Consider the following 15,288-nt stretch of genomic DNA (forward strand, 5'->3'; position numbering starts at 1 on the left):
GCTTTGCTTGCTCTTTTCTTTTGACATGCAAAAGGACATTCACTACAAGCATAAGACATAAAAAGATATAATAGAAAGACACTTATAGCTCAGATTCTAGTGATTTTTGCTTGTTTATTTGCTTGTTTTCTTTTCTAAGCAGCAAAAAATTTAACACTGTCTCAGTGACAATTCCCACCAGTATCAGTGCTCTATCAAACAGACCTACCTTTGTGGTTTTGGCTACATTTTTTATTGTGCTGCTAAGCAAAGAAGAAGATAACTTTACAAACAATGAATTTATTCATAATTAATATTTACAATAAACTTATACCATTAAGGTTAACAGAAGTGAATAATAAGCAAACTGACCAAGGCTAAAGTACAAACACAAAACTCCACGCTCTGACCAGAAGAAAAGTAGCGCTAAGCTATAAGTTGAAACAAAACTACAATGCCAAGAATTTTTTTTTTAATCTTATACTCAAGTTAGACTATGTCATTAAAGAAGAGTATAATTCTACACACTTGCACTGAACTCATTCTGCCTGCTATTAATGATATAAATTCAAACATATATGTCATTTCAGGCTATGAACTATGCAGCTTTTGGTTGCTCCACAACAAAAGTAAAAGAAAAAAAGAAAAAAAAGAGAGGAGAGTCACTAGCAGACTGTGGACACTGCAGGTTTTCTGTCAGATTAGCATCATCAATCCTCTGTATAGGCAGAAAAAGGCCGGAGCAGCAGTCCTTTAACAGACGCTTAAAAACCGATGGGACCCCTGTTTTGTTTTGTTTTGTTTTTTAAATTAAGGTTATTTTGGAGATATTTAATGATGATGCAATGAGCTTACTGGTGATTGACTGAACATGTTATTATTAACAGGAACAGAACAAAAAAAAAATGAAATACAAAAAAAAATAAAAATTAAAGTCCATTGGCTCTAAGGAAACATCCTCAGTGTTGTGGGGTAAGCATAGGAAACAGATCTAATCCGGTCCAAAATTCATGGAAATCTGCTGCCTCTTCACGGCCTTTATGTTCTTTTCATCTTGTATCACAATAAAGATGACAGCAGAAAACACTGATGTGTCCTTTTCCTGGGGAAAAAAATATTAGAAACATCAAAACCAGAAAAAACTAGTAATGCACACACACTAAACACTTTTTTACGCTTTATTCAACAGTTGTACACTCTTGGTGTTCCTGGTCAAAAATGACCAATCATTCAGTTACACCCCCCTTTGTAAGATGAACATACATACGCACTGATCCATATGTATAATGCATGCACATATGAGCACAAACATTGTTTCAGTAGTATCTAACTTTTTCTCATAGGTTGGGTATTTAATGCTCACAGGTCACTGTGTGACAGCATCATGCCAGGTCGATATACCCTGAGGGCGGCTCTTTATTACGTATTTGATTACTAGACAGGTGATTAGGAAAGAGGCCACGACACTGGCAGTAAGGATGGATTAAAGGAGCAAGTGTCAGAAGCTGAAGATGGCATGGAATATAATCCAGACCAACAAATGACGGATGAGGAGCAATTCAGTGATGAAGAGGACGGCCATGATGAGGCCATCGCATTTAAGTCAAAGAATGGAAACGTATCAACACCTGAGAATTAAATTGGGCCTTCAGCTGAAAAGGTCATCAGGATGACCGCAGGACCTAAAAATATGCCATATCCTGGATTGGTGATGTCAAATTCTGCTTTGAACAGAGTCCATCAAAACCATAGTGGTAAATTTGACCAACTTGGGCGGGAGACAGATTTACAAAGATAATTGGAGTGTGTCGAGCGCCATCCACTCATCTGTATCAAAAGTCCAAACGTCACAGTGGATGTGAATCTGGTCACTTTAGGGGATGCTGACCTTTCGGACAGTATATGTCAAGCAAACAGTTTAAATGTAGCATAAAGAAATTGACAACATGTGATGCCGGGACAAGTTAAGGCTGAATGGAGGTCATAAGGGACATAATATGATCATTTCTTAATCTCCTCTCTTGGTCACAAGCAGTGTCAGACGCAAGTGCAGTTTGGGGAAAATTTCCTCCATACAAAAATAAAATACTTCCGTTAGAGTTTTGACAGGGAACACAGCAAGTGTTATCTTCTGTGACTATAAAAAAAATTTCAATTGTTTCAAAGCAAATGTTCATGGTAACTTTGGCCCAAAGCAGTCTGTAATGTTTCATCTGATTATTGCTTATTGTCAAAGTAATGCACAAATTATGTTTTTTAGAATATGAATTCAAGCCATATTAGCTCAGCTTTTGTGATGAGTCCTAATGAAAAGGTCATTTCATTAGGAACACAAAATTGTTTAACACAAAATAAACACAACATGACCGATGTACCATTATTTACTTTACCTGTTGTCTTTTGAAATCACCAGAGTTTTTCTCCAGGATTGTAGCTTGAATATAGAACATATAAATAATTATTAGAAATGTAACATTCATCCGTTTTGTTAACTTCACAGACAGCTATGAACTTTGATTACCTTTGCAATAATCACTGTTGGTTTTCTTGATTGTGTAAGCGAGGACAGCAATAACAATCAGAACCAGTACAGGACACAGCAGAAAAATAACTGTAGTGGCACTCTGTGACCACACGCTGCTTTCTGGAACTAAATTAAAGGTTAAAAAAAAAAACAACAAAAATAAATTTAAGGACAATATAAATTACAAAATTACCTTTTTTAAATTTTACCTTCTATGAAATCACTATGAACGTGAAACAAAAGGCACTTATTTTTCTGATATTCTAAGAAACAGATAAATGAAACCAGTACCTTGAAGTTTAGTTCCTTTTCCAAACAATATCTTCCCACATGTGGCCACAGCACAATAGTAAGTCCCTTCTTCTGAGGAGCTAATACTTTTATTGAACTGATAAACACAACTCTGCTGAGTCGCAGAGTTACTCCCACATTTATGATGTCTGTTTCCATCAGTGTAGATGATGCTAGGATGAGATGGATTGGATCCTTCTCTAAACCAGAACATACTGAGACCTCCGGAACATGTCTTGTTATCAAAATTAGAGAGGAGTGAACAATGAAGAGTGACTGAGCCTCCTGGAGGGGCTATCTTCTTTTGAACAACAGAATAGTTCGATGTTTTCTGGGTGTTTCCTGTCAAAATATATATATTAACAAATGTGTTTATAAAGAACACTGAAAGAAAAATAGAACAATAGTTTCAACATGTGTTACTTAAAAGATATAGTTCACTTAAGGATCACTGGAAACATTAAAAAAAATACCAAATCAAATGTATCTTAAAAGTAAATTTAATAATATTTGAAAATATTTAAATTGAAAGTTTAGTGATTTTTTTTTCTGAACATGCTCATTGATAAATTATTATCTTAAGTATTTATGTGATAAAGTTTTAGTTGCTGAAGCAAACTTTTATTGCAGAATCACATTATTACCTTTTACTAACAAATATGTCGCAGTCCATTTGGTATCTTGGAGCCACTCTGTGAATCCACAGTGATACATTCCCTCGTCCTCTTGTCTTGTCCTCAAAATGGTCAGTTTGCTCAAATTCTTGTCATACTTAACATCCCATTTTGAGTTGTTGAACTCTGGTGCAAAGGCAGGTGCTGCAGAATCCTTCACTGTCCAAATCCTTTGCAGAGTGTCTCCAGGACTCTGCTTGTACCAATCAACTCTACGGCTGTACACGGTCTTAGGCAGGTCACACAGCAAAGTTGCAGGTTCACCGAGTTGAACTGTAGTTACTGGAATAAGTGTGTCTAATTTGAAAGAAAACATACAAAATCTAAAACATTAAGTCACAATGATGCAGAAAAGCACCAGGTAAAAGTGAACGATAAAGCCAACGTACTTATATGTTGAAAATAACGTTAATAAAATAATAAAGCACTTACATCCTCGATGAAGAAGAAGCAGTATGACCCACAACGCATTCATGTTGGTATTCTCTCTTTTTAGTGACCTTGTAGAAATTTCAGTCAGTGTAGGGGGTAACATGGACCTTTTACACCACACTGTCAAATGCATCTGATTGGTTATCACAGAATAAATATTCAAGTGCAGTTCCTGTCACATGGGTCTTATCCAGGTCTTTGATGAGCAAATTGCCTTTTTCTTTATCCGGCTTCTCACTTGTTTTAAATATAACATAAGCCTTTTGTAGTTTTTGTTAGAGACAAAATTTTACTTCAACTTTCCCTGCAGTGTCTTAAAAGTTTACAATAGGATGTAGAGGAGCAGTTGTATGAACACACCTGACTTTCACTCAGAAGACTGAGGTTTGAGTCTTATCTGGAATATTTTTGTATTGACTCACTGAGTACTGTGAAGTTTAGACAATAGCCACTTGGTGTTTTTAGAAACCAAACCTACTTAGTGGGGTAATGACTTGGGTTCCCATAGTGTCACCTTGCTGGTTCTATGACTCAGTGTTTCCAGTTTTCTTATTTTTGCATTTTACTATTGTTTAGTTTCCTCGTTCTTCCTGCTTTAATCATTTGTATTTCTGGTTGTGACTTCTTGTTCATTTAATCTGTTCTCATTTGTGCCTCCCTGTGTAGTCTATCGTGTATGTTTAGTTCTGTCTCATTCTTCTGTGTTCCATGTTTCTCACTTTGTTTCTCTTGTCTCTCTGCTCCAGGGTCATGCATCCAGTTCTCCATTTAGTCACATCTCCGTGTCTCAGTGTCAAGTCTGTGTCTTTGTGAATGTCTTGGTTTCCTGTTTTACTTTGACAGTCTTGCATCATTTGTTAATGTTTCCAGTTTTTCTTCCTTCCTGTCTCGTTATGTGTGATTACTCCCAGCTGTGCTCTCCCTTGTTATCTCTCGGTGTGTCCCTCTGCCTGTTGTTGTGTTGTACCTCCTTAGTGCTGTGTGTTTCCTCCGTGCTTCTGGTAAATACCTAGTTTTCTGTTGCTGGTTGAGTTTTTTTTAGTTTTCTAGTTAGAGTTTCATGTCTCTAATTTCTGGTTTAGTTTTCTTGTATTTAGTGTTGAGTTTTGTACAGCAAAATAAAGCTACGTCCTTTAGTTTATCCTTCTGTGTCTCGAGTCCTGCATTTGGGTCCTACATTCTGCCTGTCACACAGCTAAACATGAAACACAGAGCATTTTACAATTTTGGAAAGGCAGTGTTCTTGGCTTTTCATGGCTACCAGGATTTCCATTCTCTGACTTCTGTAAAAGCAAAAACACAGGAATACATTTTTCCATGTCATTAGAGGTTGCTTAATGTTACAATATGTTATAAGTTATAATAACATTTTACACAAATAACTTTTTTCACAAATCTTATCTGGGGGAGGAAAATTTGCAGACACAGCTGTTTGGAGACCTAAACACACTTGCATCAACTTCAAAACACTGGGTATTACAATAAGACTTACAGACTATATTGTAAAAATGAATGAGTATAGCCAAGTGTTTACGCAGTTAACGAGCATGCCCAAAGCAGCAGTGTCCATAGTTCAAATCTTAATGAGTTTTGAATTTCTAGATCAGTACCGGTCCGTGGCCCGGGGGTTGGTTCTAATGTGCTGCATACCCATTAATCCACCCCATTCTCCTCTCATGTAAGTGTTCCCTCTGCCACAGTTCAATATTCCATCCCCAACCCACTGAAGTAATTATTCATCTTTTATCTACAGTCCCCTGTATATCCGTGTATCACTCATTGAGCTGCACTAACTCTGGTTCTTGATATAGAAACCTTCATGTCAAAATGTGTGTGAAGAAAACATGTAGCATCGCAAAATTGTTGCTTAACATTGTTTTCTATGGGGTCAAAATGGCTTCTCTCTTGGTTGTAGTACCAATGCTTCAAAATGGATTACACTGTCTAATAAGCAATGTCAAAATGGATATGCCCATCTTTAGTTTTTGACCTTTCACGTTCTCTCGCTTTTCTCTTTCACAATTTTAACCATTAGAATACAAATTTCTATCTCCGATCGGGATTTCTTATTGGACTGGTGACTTCTATCTGACTATCATGCATATCATGATTGTCTGGCATCCTCTTCTGTCACACCTCTGCTTGTCCTCCTTCAAACCACTCAAAAGTAAGCTCCACCCACTCCACCCTGCTGCTATCATTATGCCACAAATCACCCCAGACACTTCCCTCCGCCCACTCCACCCTGCCTACACTCTGTTCTTCAGCTCTGTTGTGCACTCTCTATTGCTTTGGAAGATTGACCCTAGGTATTTGAACTCATCCACCTTCACAACTTCTGCCTTGCACTTCTCATTTCTACTATTTCTCTGTCACTGCTCACACATCTGCCGTGACTCTGTTCTCATGCTTGACTTGCACAACCTTCACATACTTGCATATTAAAAACTAAGAGAACTATTAAAATGTTTCCGGGTCCTGACATTACACATTGCCATTTGCTGTCACATCTGCAGTTTTTTTTTTTTTTTTTACAATTATCATTTTAATTCATTTTAACTGAAACAACCATCAACAATCTGGCACATGAAGTTAACTTTGTGTTAAAGTATATAATCTAGTGTAGCCTTACTGTGTTTCTTTGATGGTAGTTCATTTTTTGTTTTTTCCAATACCATGTAAATAAAATAATTTAATTGTAAAGTAAATGAACATTATTTTATGTTTAGACAAATGGTTACATAACACCCCATGTTTTCTAAGCTTTAATATAAAGATGAAAACACTGCTGTCTAAGCCTTCAAAGCAATGCAGTTCTTTATAATGTGATGCAACGTAAAAATGTCCACATGTCAATGAGTAGCCATTTTGAACAGTCATATTTCACAACGATGTCAATTCTGTCTTCCACAGTTGTGAGGAAGAAGTAAAAACCTAAATGTAGAGTCACATTGCAGAGTATTTAAAAAAAGAAATGAGAACTAATATAAATCTAAAGTTAAACAGAGTCCAAAGAGAAACAGACAAAACAAAACAAGGAACCAGGATGAATGGAGAACATGCAGAATAACTCATAGCAGCACATGAGGAATGAACTGACACTTGCACAAAGAGGAACAGAGGGTTATATAATATGTACAAACAGAGGGCTGACTTTAATAATATAAAATAGCTTTTATTAGTCCCACAGTTGGGAAATTCACAGGGCACATAGGCAGGGAACACACATTAAGTAATATTTAACACTATTAATAATTGTGTTAGTAATTAACAAACATTAGACAAAAGAGGGATGTGAAGCCACCAAAGAGCATCACAGCTTCTTCCCAAACCAAAAAACCCAAAAACAAACAAACAAGCAAACACATTTAAACAAAATAGCACACACAAAAACTGGACTTCTACAGAATACAAATGTGTGTGATGTTAGACTTGAGGAACTGCATAGTATTCAGTGTGACAAAGAAATTCTTCAGAAGGGATATCAAGCCTCAATGCTGTTAAGTCCTACAGATTCCAGTTTGCCAGAACAGCTATAGTACTAATGAGCATACATTATTCAGTACACGAATAGTTAATTTATGGCTAAAACACTGACATCACTGTAGACTGTTTCTCCCTCTGTTACTTTTTCATTCCTTCGCTCTACTTTACCATTTTTCCTCCTGTTGAAAGTTGGTACAGTATAAACCATGAGGTCCTCTTCTGTCTGAGGAAATAGATGAAGTTTATGATGAGATGGGAATGTTAATTATAAACACGTAGCTAAAACATTAAAACATTTAAATTTTTTCAGCTTTACCTGCTGACCTTGCTGATCACCATCACTGCCTGTTTGGAAGACAGAGACGTTTAAGATGAAAGATGCTGTAGGCTGATTACAAAACAAACAAACAAATAAATAAATAATGTCTATTACCATTCCAACAATCACACGATTTTTTCTTGATGGTATAGATGAGGAAACCTATAACCATCAGACTTGTAACCAAAGCAGCACATAACAAAAAGAGAGCTGTGTTGGCCGTCTGCAAATCCCACATGTCAGGTGCTGTAAAAATATAATCACCCAATAATTGTGATTATTTTGGCAACATTATCAATTAAAACAAATATATTTTATTGATCACATGGGTATGTTGTACAGAAGTGTAAAATTTACCTTTAATGTCCAGTTTTGATTCATTTCCAAAAATGATCTGTCCACATATGGCCACAGCACAGTAGTAAGGCCCAGGATCAGAGGAGCTGACGTTCCTTGAGAAGCTGTAGACACATTTACGTTGTGAGGGAGCTTCAGGACTCCCACATTCATCACCACTGTTTCCATGAACATGAATGGAATGGGATTTCTCTGATCCAGCTCTGAACCAGTACACACTGGGATTTTCTGGACACGTTTTCTTCTCATACTTAGAGAGGACTGAACACCGCAGAGTCTCTTGGGCTCCTGAATGAATACGATCAGAAGATCGCATGTGTATGACATCAGGTTCTGGACCTTTTGAAAAAGATTAACATAAATAAATAAATGAACTCTATTGAGATGCCATTGAATTGAACATTTTAAAATTAGACTCATAAGCACATAGACTTTTTTTTTTTTTTACCTTTGATGGTCAGAAATGTTCCCTCCAAAAAGGTCATAGCAAGCTGTCTGACTTTTATGCAGTAGTAAAAACCAGTATCACTTAGTTTAGTTTTGCTGATTTGCATAATAAAGGTTCCAGGTTCTTGTTTTACTGTAATATGAGACGTATTGTTAACATCGTCATAATCAAAGGTGAATGTTCCTCCCAAGAATTCAAACTGGTTTCCAGAAACAAATCTGATCCAAAATAATGTTTCCTGGTGCAAAAGTGTTGACTGGCGAATACATGAAAGTGTCACATTTTGTCCAACATCAACAGTCTTTGTCACAAAATTGTGATCATTTGTGCAACCTGGAAAAACAAACAAACAAAAAAAGTTATGATACTTGTAAACAAATAGTATTACAAACAAGAGAGATAAACTGTCGTCTGCCATGTGCTAAATTGCTGTGAGAACATATGCATGGTACTTTAATTATAACTGCAACACGTCTTTGATACATACTTACCCCCCATTCTGGCTGTCAGCAGTAAATAAAATAGGACCATCATTTTCTTATTAAAACACATTTACATTGGAGCATATGATGATATGACCAGCTTTAAAATAGACGTGCAATGTGGGAGGGAACAATTTTAGATCAGTCTGATTGGCCTTGCTTTGCTTTCTCATTCACTATATTACCACAGTGGAAATATCAACTATATTTCCTACATAAACACATGAAACAACACCAACAACTAGAACCAATCAGGTTTAGTGTGAAGCATTTCTTTAGTGTTGTGTAATTCACACACATTAAACATAAAACATTCTTTTCATTATATGTTTAGAAAGTCTGACGTTTTCAGCTGAAACTAAATACAGTAGGTCTGTCTGACTGGGGCAAATACAAATCTACAGTGATGTGAAAGAGAAAGTACACCCCCTTTCAATCGTAATGTGTTTCACTCACTATTCTGAAACATTATTTATCAATAGACCCTGAGATTAACAACTCAGACACACAATTTCATTATTTATGTACAACAAACTGGGTTAAATTTAAGCAGAATAGGATTCAATAGCTGGATCGGAAAACTTTTAAAACCACCATTATGTCTCTGTGGAAGAATGTTGGCACACTTTTCTTTACAATACTGCTTCAGTTGTTTAGTTTGAGGTTTGTACTCTTTGACTATGTAAAGCTCTCTTGATGTCTGAATTTTGATGAGCTATCATAAGATCTTGACTCTTTTCTTTTTCAACCATTCTGTGGAAGATCTGCTGTTGCAGGATCTTTTTGTTGTTACGTGATTCAGCTTTGGTCAAGCAGTTAGATGTTTGAGAGATGTGCTTACATCAGACTCTAGATTATTTTGATATACAGGGAGTGCAGAATTATTAGGCAAATGAGTATTTTGTCCACATCATCCTCTTCATGCATGTTGTCTTACTCCAAGCTGTATAGGCTCGAAAACCTACTACCAATTAAGCATATTAGGTGATGTGCATCTCTGTAATGAGAAGGCAAGTTGGCAAGGCAAGGCAAGTTTATTTGTATAGCACAATTCAACAACAAGGTGATTCAAAGTGCTTTACAGAGACATTAGAAACAAGAACAAATAAAAAGCATGATTTAAAATTGATTAAAACAAGCAAATAAACTAACTAACTAATTAACAAACAAACAAACAAACAAACAAACAACAGTATATAAAATCAAAACAGATAAAATCAGAACAGTAGATAAAATCAGTAGTTAAATGTAAGTTTTGAAATTTAAGCTTAAAGTGTGGATTTGGTGCTTTATTCAAATGCAGCTGAGAACAGGTGGGTCTTCAACCTGGATTTAAATAAACTGAGTGTTTCAGCTGATCTGAGGCTTTCTGGGAGTTTGTTCCAGATATAAGGAGCATAAAAGCTGAATGCAGCTTCTCCGTGTCTGGTTCTGACTCTGGGGACTGATAAAAGACCGGATCCAGATGACCTGAGGGATCTGGATGGTTCATACTGGGTCAGGAGGTCATTGATGTATTTTGGTCCTAAACCATTCAGAGCTTTATAGGCCAGCATCAGAACTTTAAAGTCTATCCTCTGACGGACAGGCAGCCAGTGTAAAGACCTCAGAGCTGGACTGATGTGGTCCACTTTTTTGGTCTTAGTGAGGACTCGAGCAGCAGAGTTCTGAATGAGCTGTAGTTGTCTGACTGATTTTTTAGGTAGACCTGTAAAGATGCTGTTACAGTAATCAAGCCTACTAAAGATGAATGCATGGACTAGATTTTCCAGGTCCTGTTGAGACATCAGATCTTTTATCCTTGATATATTCTTGAGGTGATAGTAAGCTGACTTTGTTATTGTCTTAATGTGTTTTTCTAAGTTTAGGTCTGCATCCATCACTACACCCAAATTTCTCGCCTGGTTTGTGGTTTTTAGATGTATAGATTGAAGTTCTCTGGTGACCTGTAATCGTTTTTCTTTGGCGCCAAAGACTATTACCTCAGTTTTGTTTTTGTTTAGCTGGAGAAAATTGTGGCACAACCAGTCATTGATTTCCTCAATGCATTTACCAAGAGCCTGTACAGGGCCTCGGTCTCCTGGTGACATTGTGATATATATTTGTGTGTCATCTGCATAGCTGTGATAGTTTATTTTGTTGTTGTTTATAATCTGTGCCAGTGGGAGCATGTAGATGTTAAACAGAAGGGGTCCCAAGATGGAACCTTGGGGAACTCCACATGTGATACTTGTCTGCTCAGATGTGAAGTTACCTATTGATACAAAGTATTTCCTGTTTTCTAAGTATGTTTTGAACCAGTTTAGTACAGTTCCTGAAAGACCTGTCCAGTTCTCCAGTCGTTTGAGTAATATGTTGTGGTCAACTGTATCAAATGCTGCACTGAGATCCAGTAAAACTAGGACTGACATTTTTCCACTGTCTGTATTCAGACATATGTCATTAAACACTTTGGTCAGAGCGGTTTCAGTGCTGTGGTTCTGTCTAAAACCTGACTGGAAGGCATCGTAGCAATTATTCTGTTTTAAGAAGTAATTGAGCTGTTGAGAAACTGCTTTTTCAATGATCTTACTTAAAAACGGGAGATTTGAGATCGGCCTGTAGTTGTTCATTTGTGTCTTGTCAAGATTGTCCTTTTTCAGTATAGGTTTGATTACAGCAGTTTTTAGTGATTCTGGAAACACACCTGATAATAAAGAAAAGTTGACGATCTGTAACAGGTCTGACTCTAAAGTCTTTGAGACCTTTTTGAAAAAACTTGTTGGCAGGACATCTAAACAGCAGGAGGAGGAGTTCAGTTGACCTAAGATGTCCTCCAGGTCTTTGCTGTTAATCGGGTGAAACTGTTTCATGGTGTTTAAACAGTTTTTTGGTGGACACAGTACATATCCTGGATCTGCTGTTGATGTACCAATTGCTTGTCTAATTTTTTGGATTTTTTCTGTGAAGAATTTGGCAAAGTCATTGCAGGCCATGGTCGAATGAAGTTCAGCTGCCACTGACACAGGAGGGTTTGTTAGCCTGTCAACTGTAGAAAATAAGACCCGAGCATTATGGCTGTTTTTAGTGATGATGTCAGAGAAGTAGGACCTCCTTGCATTCCTCAGTTGTAAATTATAATTGTGAAGTTTCTCTTTATAAATGCCATAATGAACCTGGAGGTTTGTTTTTCTCCATCTGCGCTCAGCTTTCCTACACTCTCTTTTTTCATTTTTCACCAGTGTGGAGTTTCTCCATGGAGACTTTTTCCTTCCAGAGATAACCTTCACCTTAATGGGAGCAATAGTGTCCATTACATTTAACATGTTAGCATTGAAGCTATTGACGAGCTCATTGACTGACCCTCTGGGCAGGTCAGGTGTTAATGGGAAGACCTGGTTAAAAATTGCACTACTGTGTTCAGTTATACACCGTTTTGTGATCACTGTTGTTGATATATTTGTGTGGGCTGAGATTTTACTTTCAAAGAAAACACAGTAATGATCAGACAGGCCCACATCAGACACAGTAACCTTTGAAATGCTCAGGCCTTTGGAGATCAGTAGGTCAAGAGTGTGTCCTCTATTATGTGTGGCCTCTGTTACATGCTGAGTCAGCCCAAAGTTGCCCAGAGTGTTACTCAGGTCTTTAGTCCCTTTGTCCTGAGGGTTGTCCACATGAATGTTAAAATCCCCAGCAATAATTACACAGTCAAGAAGGGGTGTGGTCTAATGACATCAACACCCTATATCAGGTGTGCATAATTATTAGGCAGCGTCCTTTCCTTTGGCAAAATGGGTCAAAAGAAGGACTTGACAGGCTCAGAAAAGTCAAAAATAGTGAGATATCTTGCAGAGGGATGCAGCAGTCTCAAAATTGCAAAGCTTCTGAAGCGTGATCATCGAACAATCAAGCGTTTCATTCAAAATAGTCAACAGGGTCGCAAGAAGCGTGTGGAAAAACCAAGGCGCAAAATAACTGCCCATGAACTGAGAAAAGTCAAGCGTGCAGCTGCCAAGATGCCACTTGCCACCAGTTTGGCCATATTTCAGAGCTGCAACATCACTGGAGTGCCCAAAAGCACAAGGTGTGCAATACTCAGAGACATGGCCAAGGTAAGAAAGGCTGAAAGACGACCACCACTGAACAAGACACACAAGCTGAAACGTCAAGACTGGGCCAAGAAATATCTCAAGACTGGTTTTTCTAAGGTTTTATGGACTGATGAAATGAGAGTGAGTCTTGATGGGCCAGATGGATGGGCCCGTGGCTGGATTGGTAAAGGGCAGAGAGCTCCAGTCCTGACTCAGACGCCAGCAAGGTGGAGGTGGAGTACTGGTTTGGGCTGGTATCATCAAAGATGAGCTTGTGGGGCCTTTTCGGGTTGAGGATGGAGTCAAGCTCAACTCCCAGTCCTACTGCCAGTTTCTGGAAGACACCTTCTTCAAGCAGTGGTACAGGAAGAAGTCTGCATCCTTCAAGAAAAACATGATTTTCATGCAGGACAATGCTCCATCACACGCGTCCAAGTACTCCACAGCGTGGCTGGCAAGAAAGGGTATAAAAGAAGAAAAACTAATGACATGGCCTCCTTGTTCACCTGATCTGAACCCCATTGAGAACCTGTGGTCCATCATCAAATGTGAGATTTACAAGGAGGGAAAACAGTACACCTCTCTGAACAGTGTCTGGGAGGCTGTGGTTGCTGCTGCACGCAATGTTGATGGTGAACAGATCAAAACACTGACAGAATCCATGGATGGCAGGCTTTTGAGTTTCCTTGCAAAGAAAGGTGGCTATATTGGTCGCTGATTTGTTTTTGTTTTGTTTTTGAATGTCAGAAATGTATATTTGTGAATGTGGAGATGTTATATTGGTTTCACTGGTAAAAATAAATTGAAATGGGTATATATTTGTTTTTTGTTAAGTTGCCTAATAATTATGCACAGTAATAGTCACCTGCACACACAGATATCCCCCTAAAATAGCTAAAACTAAAAACAAACTACAAACTACTTCCAAAAACATTCAGCTTTGATATTAATGAGTTTTTTGGGTTCATTGAGAACATGGTTGTTGTTCAATAATAAAATTATTCCTCAAAAATACAACTTGCCTAATAATTCTGCACTCCCTGTACAGTGGTGTCCTGGCTACAAAATAAGCCCAAATTATCACCCATGCGTCACTGTGCTTGACAGCTATTATGAGGTGTTAATGCTCATATGTTCTGTTTGTTTATCACCAAACTCATGGCACTGTCTATTATGGCTAAAAATCTCCAGCTTGATCTTCTCTGTTCCCGAAGTTTTGTGTTTGCTGAGATGAACAGTACACAGTACAGCAGTCTGCATGGTATTTGACAAAGAATAACATCAATTATAGAATCATTTATAGGAAACATGTTATCTTCCCACCATGGTCACAGAACACAATCAGAACATTCTATGTACAGGATAACTGGTACAAATACATCTTAAAACAGAGGATTATATAGACAAAACATAACACTAGCCTAATACTTCTAGATAATACTAACCTTTCTGTTTGGCCATCAGAGAAGGTCAAGGCTATTCAGTCCATTTATAAGACTACTGTCATGAATTCTTAACAGCCCTGTTTTGTAGTTTCTCTGAATATTGCACAGCCTGACCCTGGGGTGAATTTGCCAGGGTGTCCATTCATGAGAAAATTAGAAACTCTCTCAAATACTTGGCAATTAATCTAAATGTGTTCAGCTTTTGAAAGACTTTTCTTTTTCACTAGTGAATAATGGACTCCTATTTTTTTGAGGTGGGGGGGGGCTTCCCCAAGACCGATGGGCAGCAACAATTGCTTCACTAAGATAATTAATTATCCATTAATTACAGGTGACCAATTTGTTAACAATTCTCAGGGTAAATATGAGTTGGGGTTCTTTGGGTTGTTTTTCTTTGTTTGTTTGTTTGTTTTCTTGTCTTGTTGTGTTAATGTCCTGAACAACAGGAGAAGAGAACAGGAAGCATTCATGTTTAATATAACCAAAACTCTAAATACAAACTGAGTAAGATATCGTGTCAAAGTCATGCATTATGGTATCCACAGCAGTATACAATGCAAATAAAGTTAGCAGTTGTCATCATCCCCTGAGTAACCTCTAAACCACATTATGCTTGCTCAGAATTAAAAGGTATCATAATGTTGTGATGTGGAAATAGGTAGCAGCTGTACAGGTTTTATTGCTTTTTGTTTGCTTGGTTTTTACTCACGGAAACAAAAGGACTGGTTGGGCTTTCAAACAAGGGTGTAAATACAAAGGGGATTCTCTTTTCTCTCTT

At 37.5% G+C, this 15,288-nt stretch overlaps 2 protein-coding genes across 2 annotated transcripts; both read right to left on the reverse strand.

Moving 5' to 3' along the window:
• Positions 1-89: 89 nt before the first annotated feature.
• On the reverse strand, positions 90-5,089 carry LOC120720415. Its single transcript, XM_040010076.1, has 6 exons — positions 3,901-5,089; positions 3,439-3,765; positions 2,795-3,136; positions 2,501-2,629; positions 2,370-2,413; positions 90-1,081 (listed from the first exon to the last, which is right to left on the reverse strand). Exons 1-6 carry the CDS (start codon positions 4,031-4,033, stop codon positions 971-973), a joined length of 1,086 nt encoding a protein of 361 aa, XP_039866010.1. The 5' UTR covers positions 4,034-5,089; the 3' UTR covers positions 90-970.
• Positions 5,090-7,013: 1,924 nt separating this feature from the next.
• Positions 7,014-9,217, reverse strand: LOC120720696. The gene is made up of 6 exons (XM_040010476.1): positions 9,002-9,217; positions 8,511-8,843; positions 8,063-8,401; positions 7,820-7,951; positions 7,703-7,731; positions 7,014-7,609 (listed from the first exon to the last, which is right to left on the reverse strand). Exons 1-6 carry the CDS (start codon positions 9,060-9,062, stop codon positions 7,475-7,477), a joined length of 1,029 nt encoding a protein of 342 aa, XP_039866410.1. The 5' UTR covers positions 9,063-9,217; the 3' UTR covers positions 7,014-7,474.
• Positions 9,218-15,288: the final 6,071 nt, after the last annotated feature.

This window comes from Simochromis diagramma, unplaced genomic scaffold, assembly GCF_900408965.1.
Source record: "Simochromis diagramma unplaced genomic scaffold, fSimDia1.1 OVJJ01000585.1, whole genome shotgun sequence".
NCBI lineage: Eukaryota > Metazoa > Chordata > Actinopteri > Cichliformes > Cichlidae > Simochromis > Simochromis diagramma.

What these genes read in the sequence shown, in the direction of transcription:
- LOC120720415 (XM_040010076.1), bottom strand. Translation starts at nt 4,033, where the DNA reads ATGCATTTGACAGTGTGGTGTAAAAGGTCCATGTTACCCCCTACACTG. An exon ending in GCTTCTTCTTCATCGAGGAT is followed by an intron (nt 3,766 to 3,900) that starts GTAAGTGCTTTA and finishes CTTTCAAATTAG; the next exon opens with ACACACTTATTCCAGTAACT. An exon ending in AAAAGGAACTAAACTTCAAG is followed by an intron (nt 2,630 to 2,794) that starts GTACTGGTTTCA and finishes CCTTTAATTTAG; the next exon opens with TTCCAGAAAGCAGCGTGTGG.
- LOC120720696 (XM_040010476.1), bottom strand. Translation starts at nt 9,062, where the DNA reads ATGTGTTTTAATAAGAAAATGATGGTCCTATTTTATTTACTGCTGACA. An exon ending in ATCAAAACTGGACATTAAAG is followed by an intron (nt 7,952 to 8,062) that starts GTAAATTTTACA and finishes ATATTTTTACAG; the next exon opens with CACCTGACATGTGGGATTTG. An exon ending in ATCGTGTGATTGTTGGAATG is followed by an intron (nt 7,732 to 7,819) that starts GTAATAGACATT and finishes TCTTCCAAACAG; the next exon opens with GCAGTGATGGTGATCAGCAA.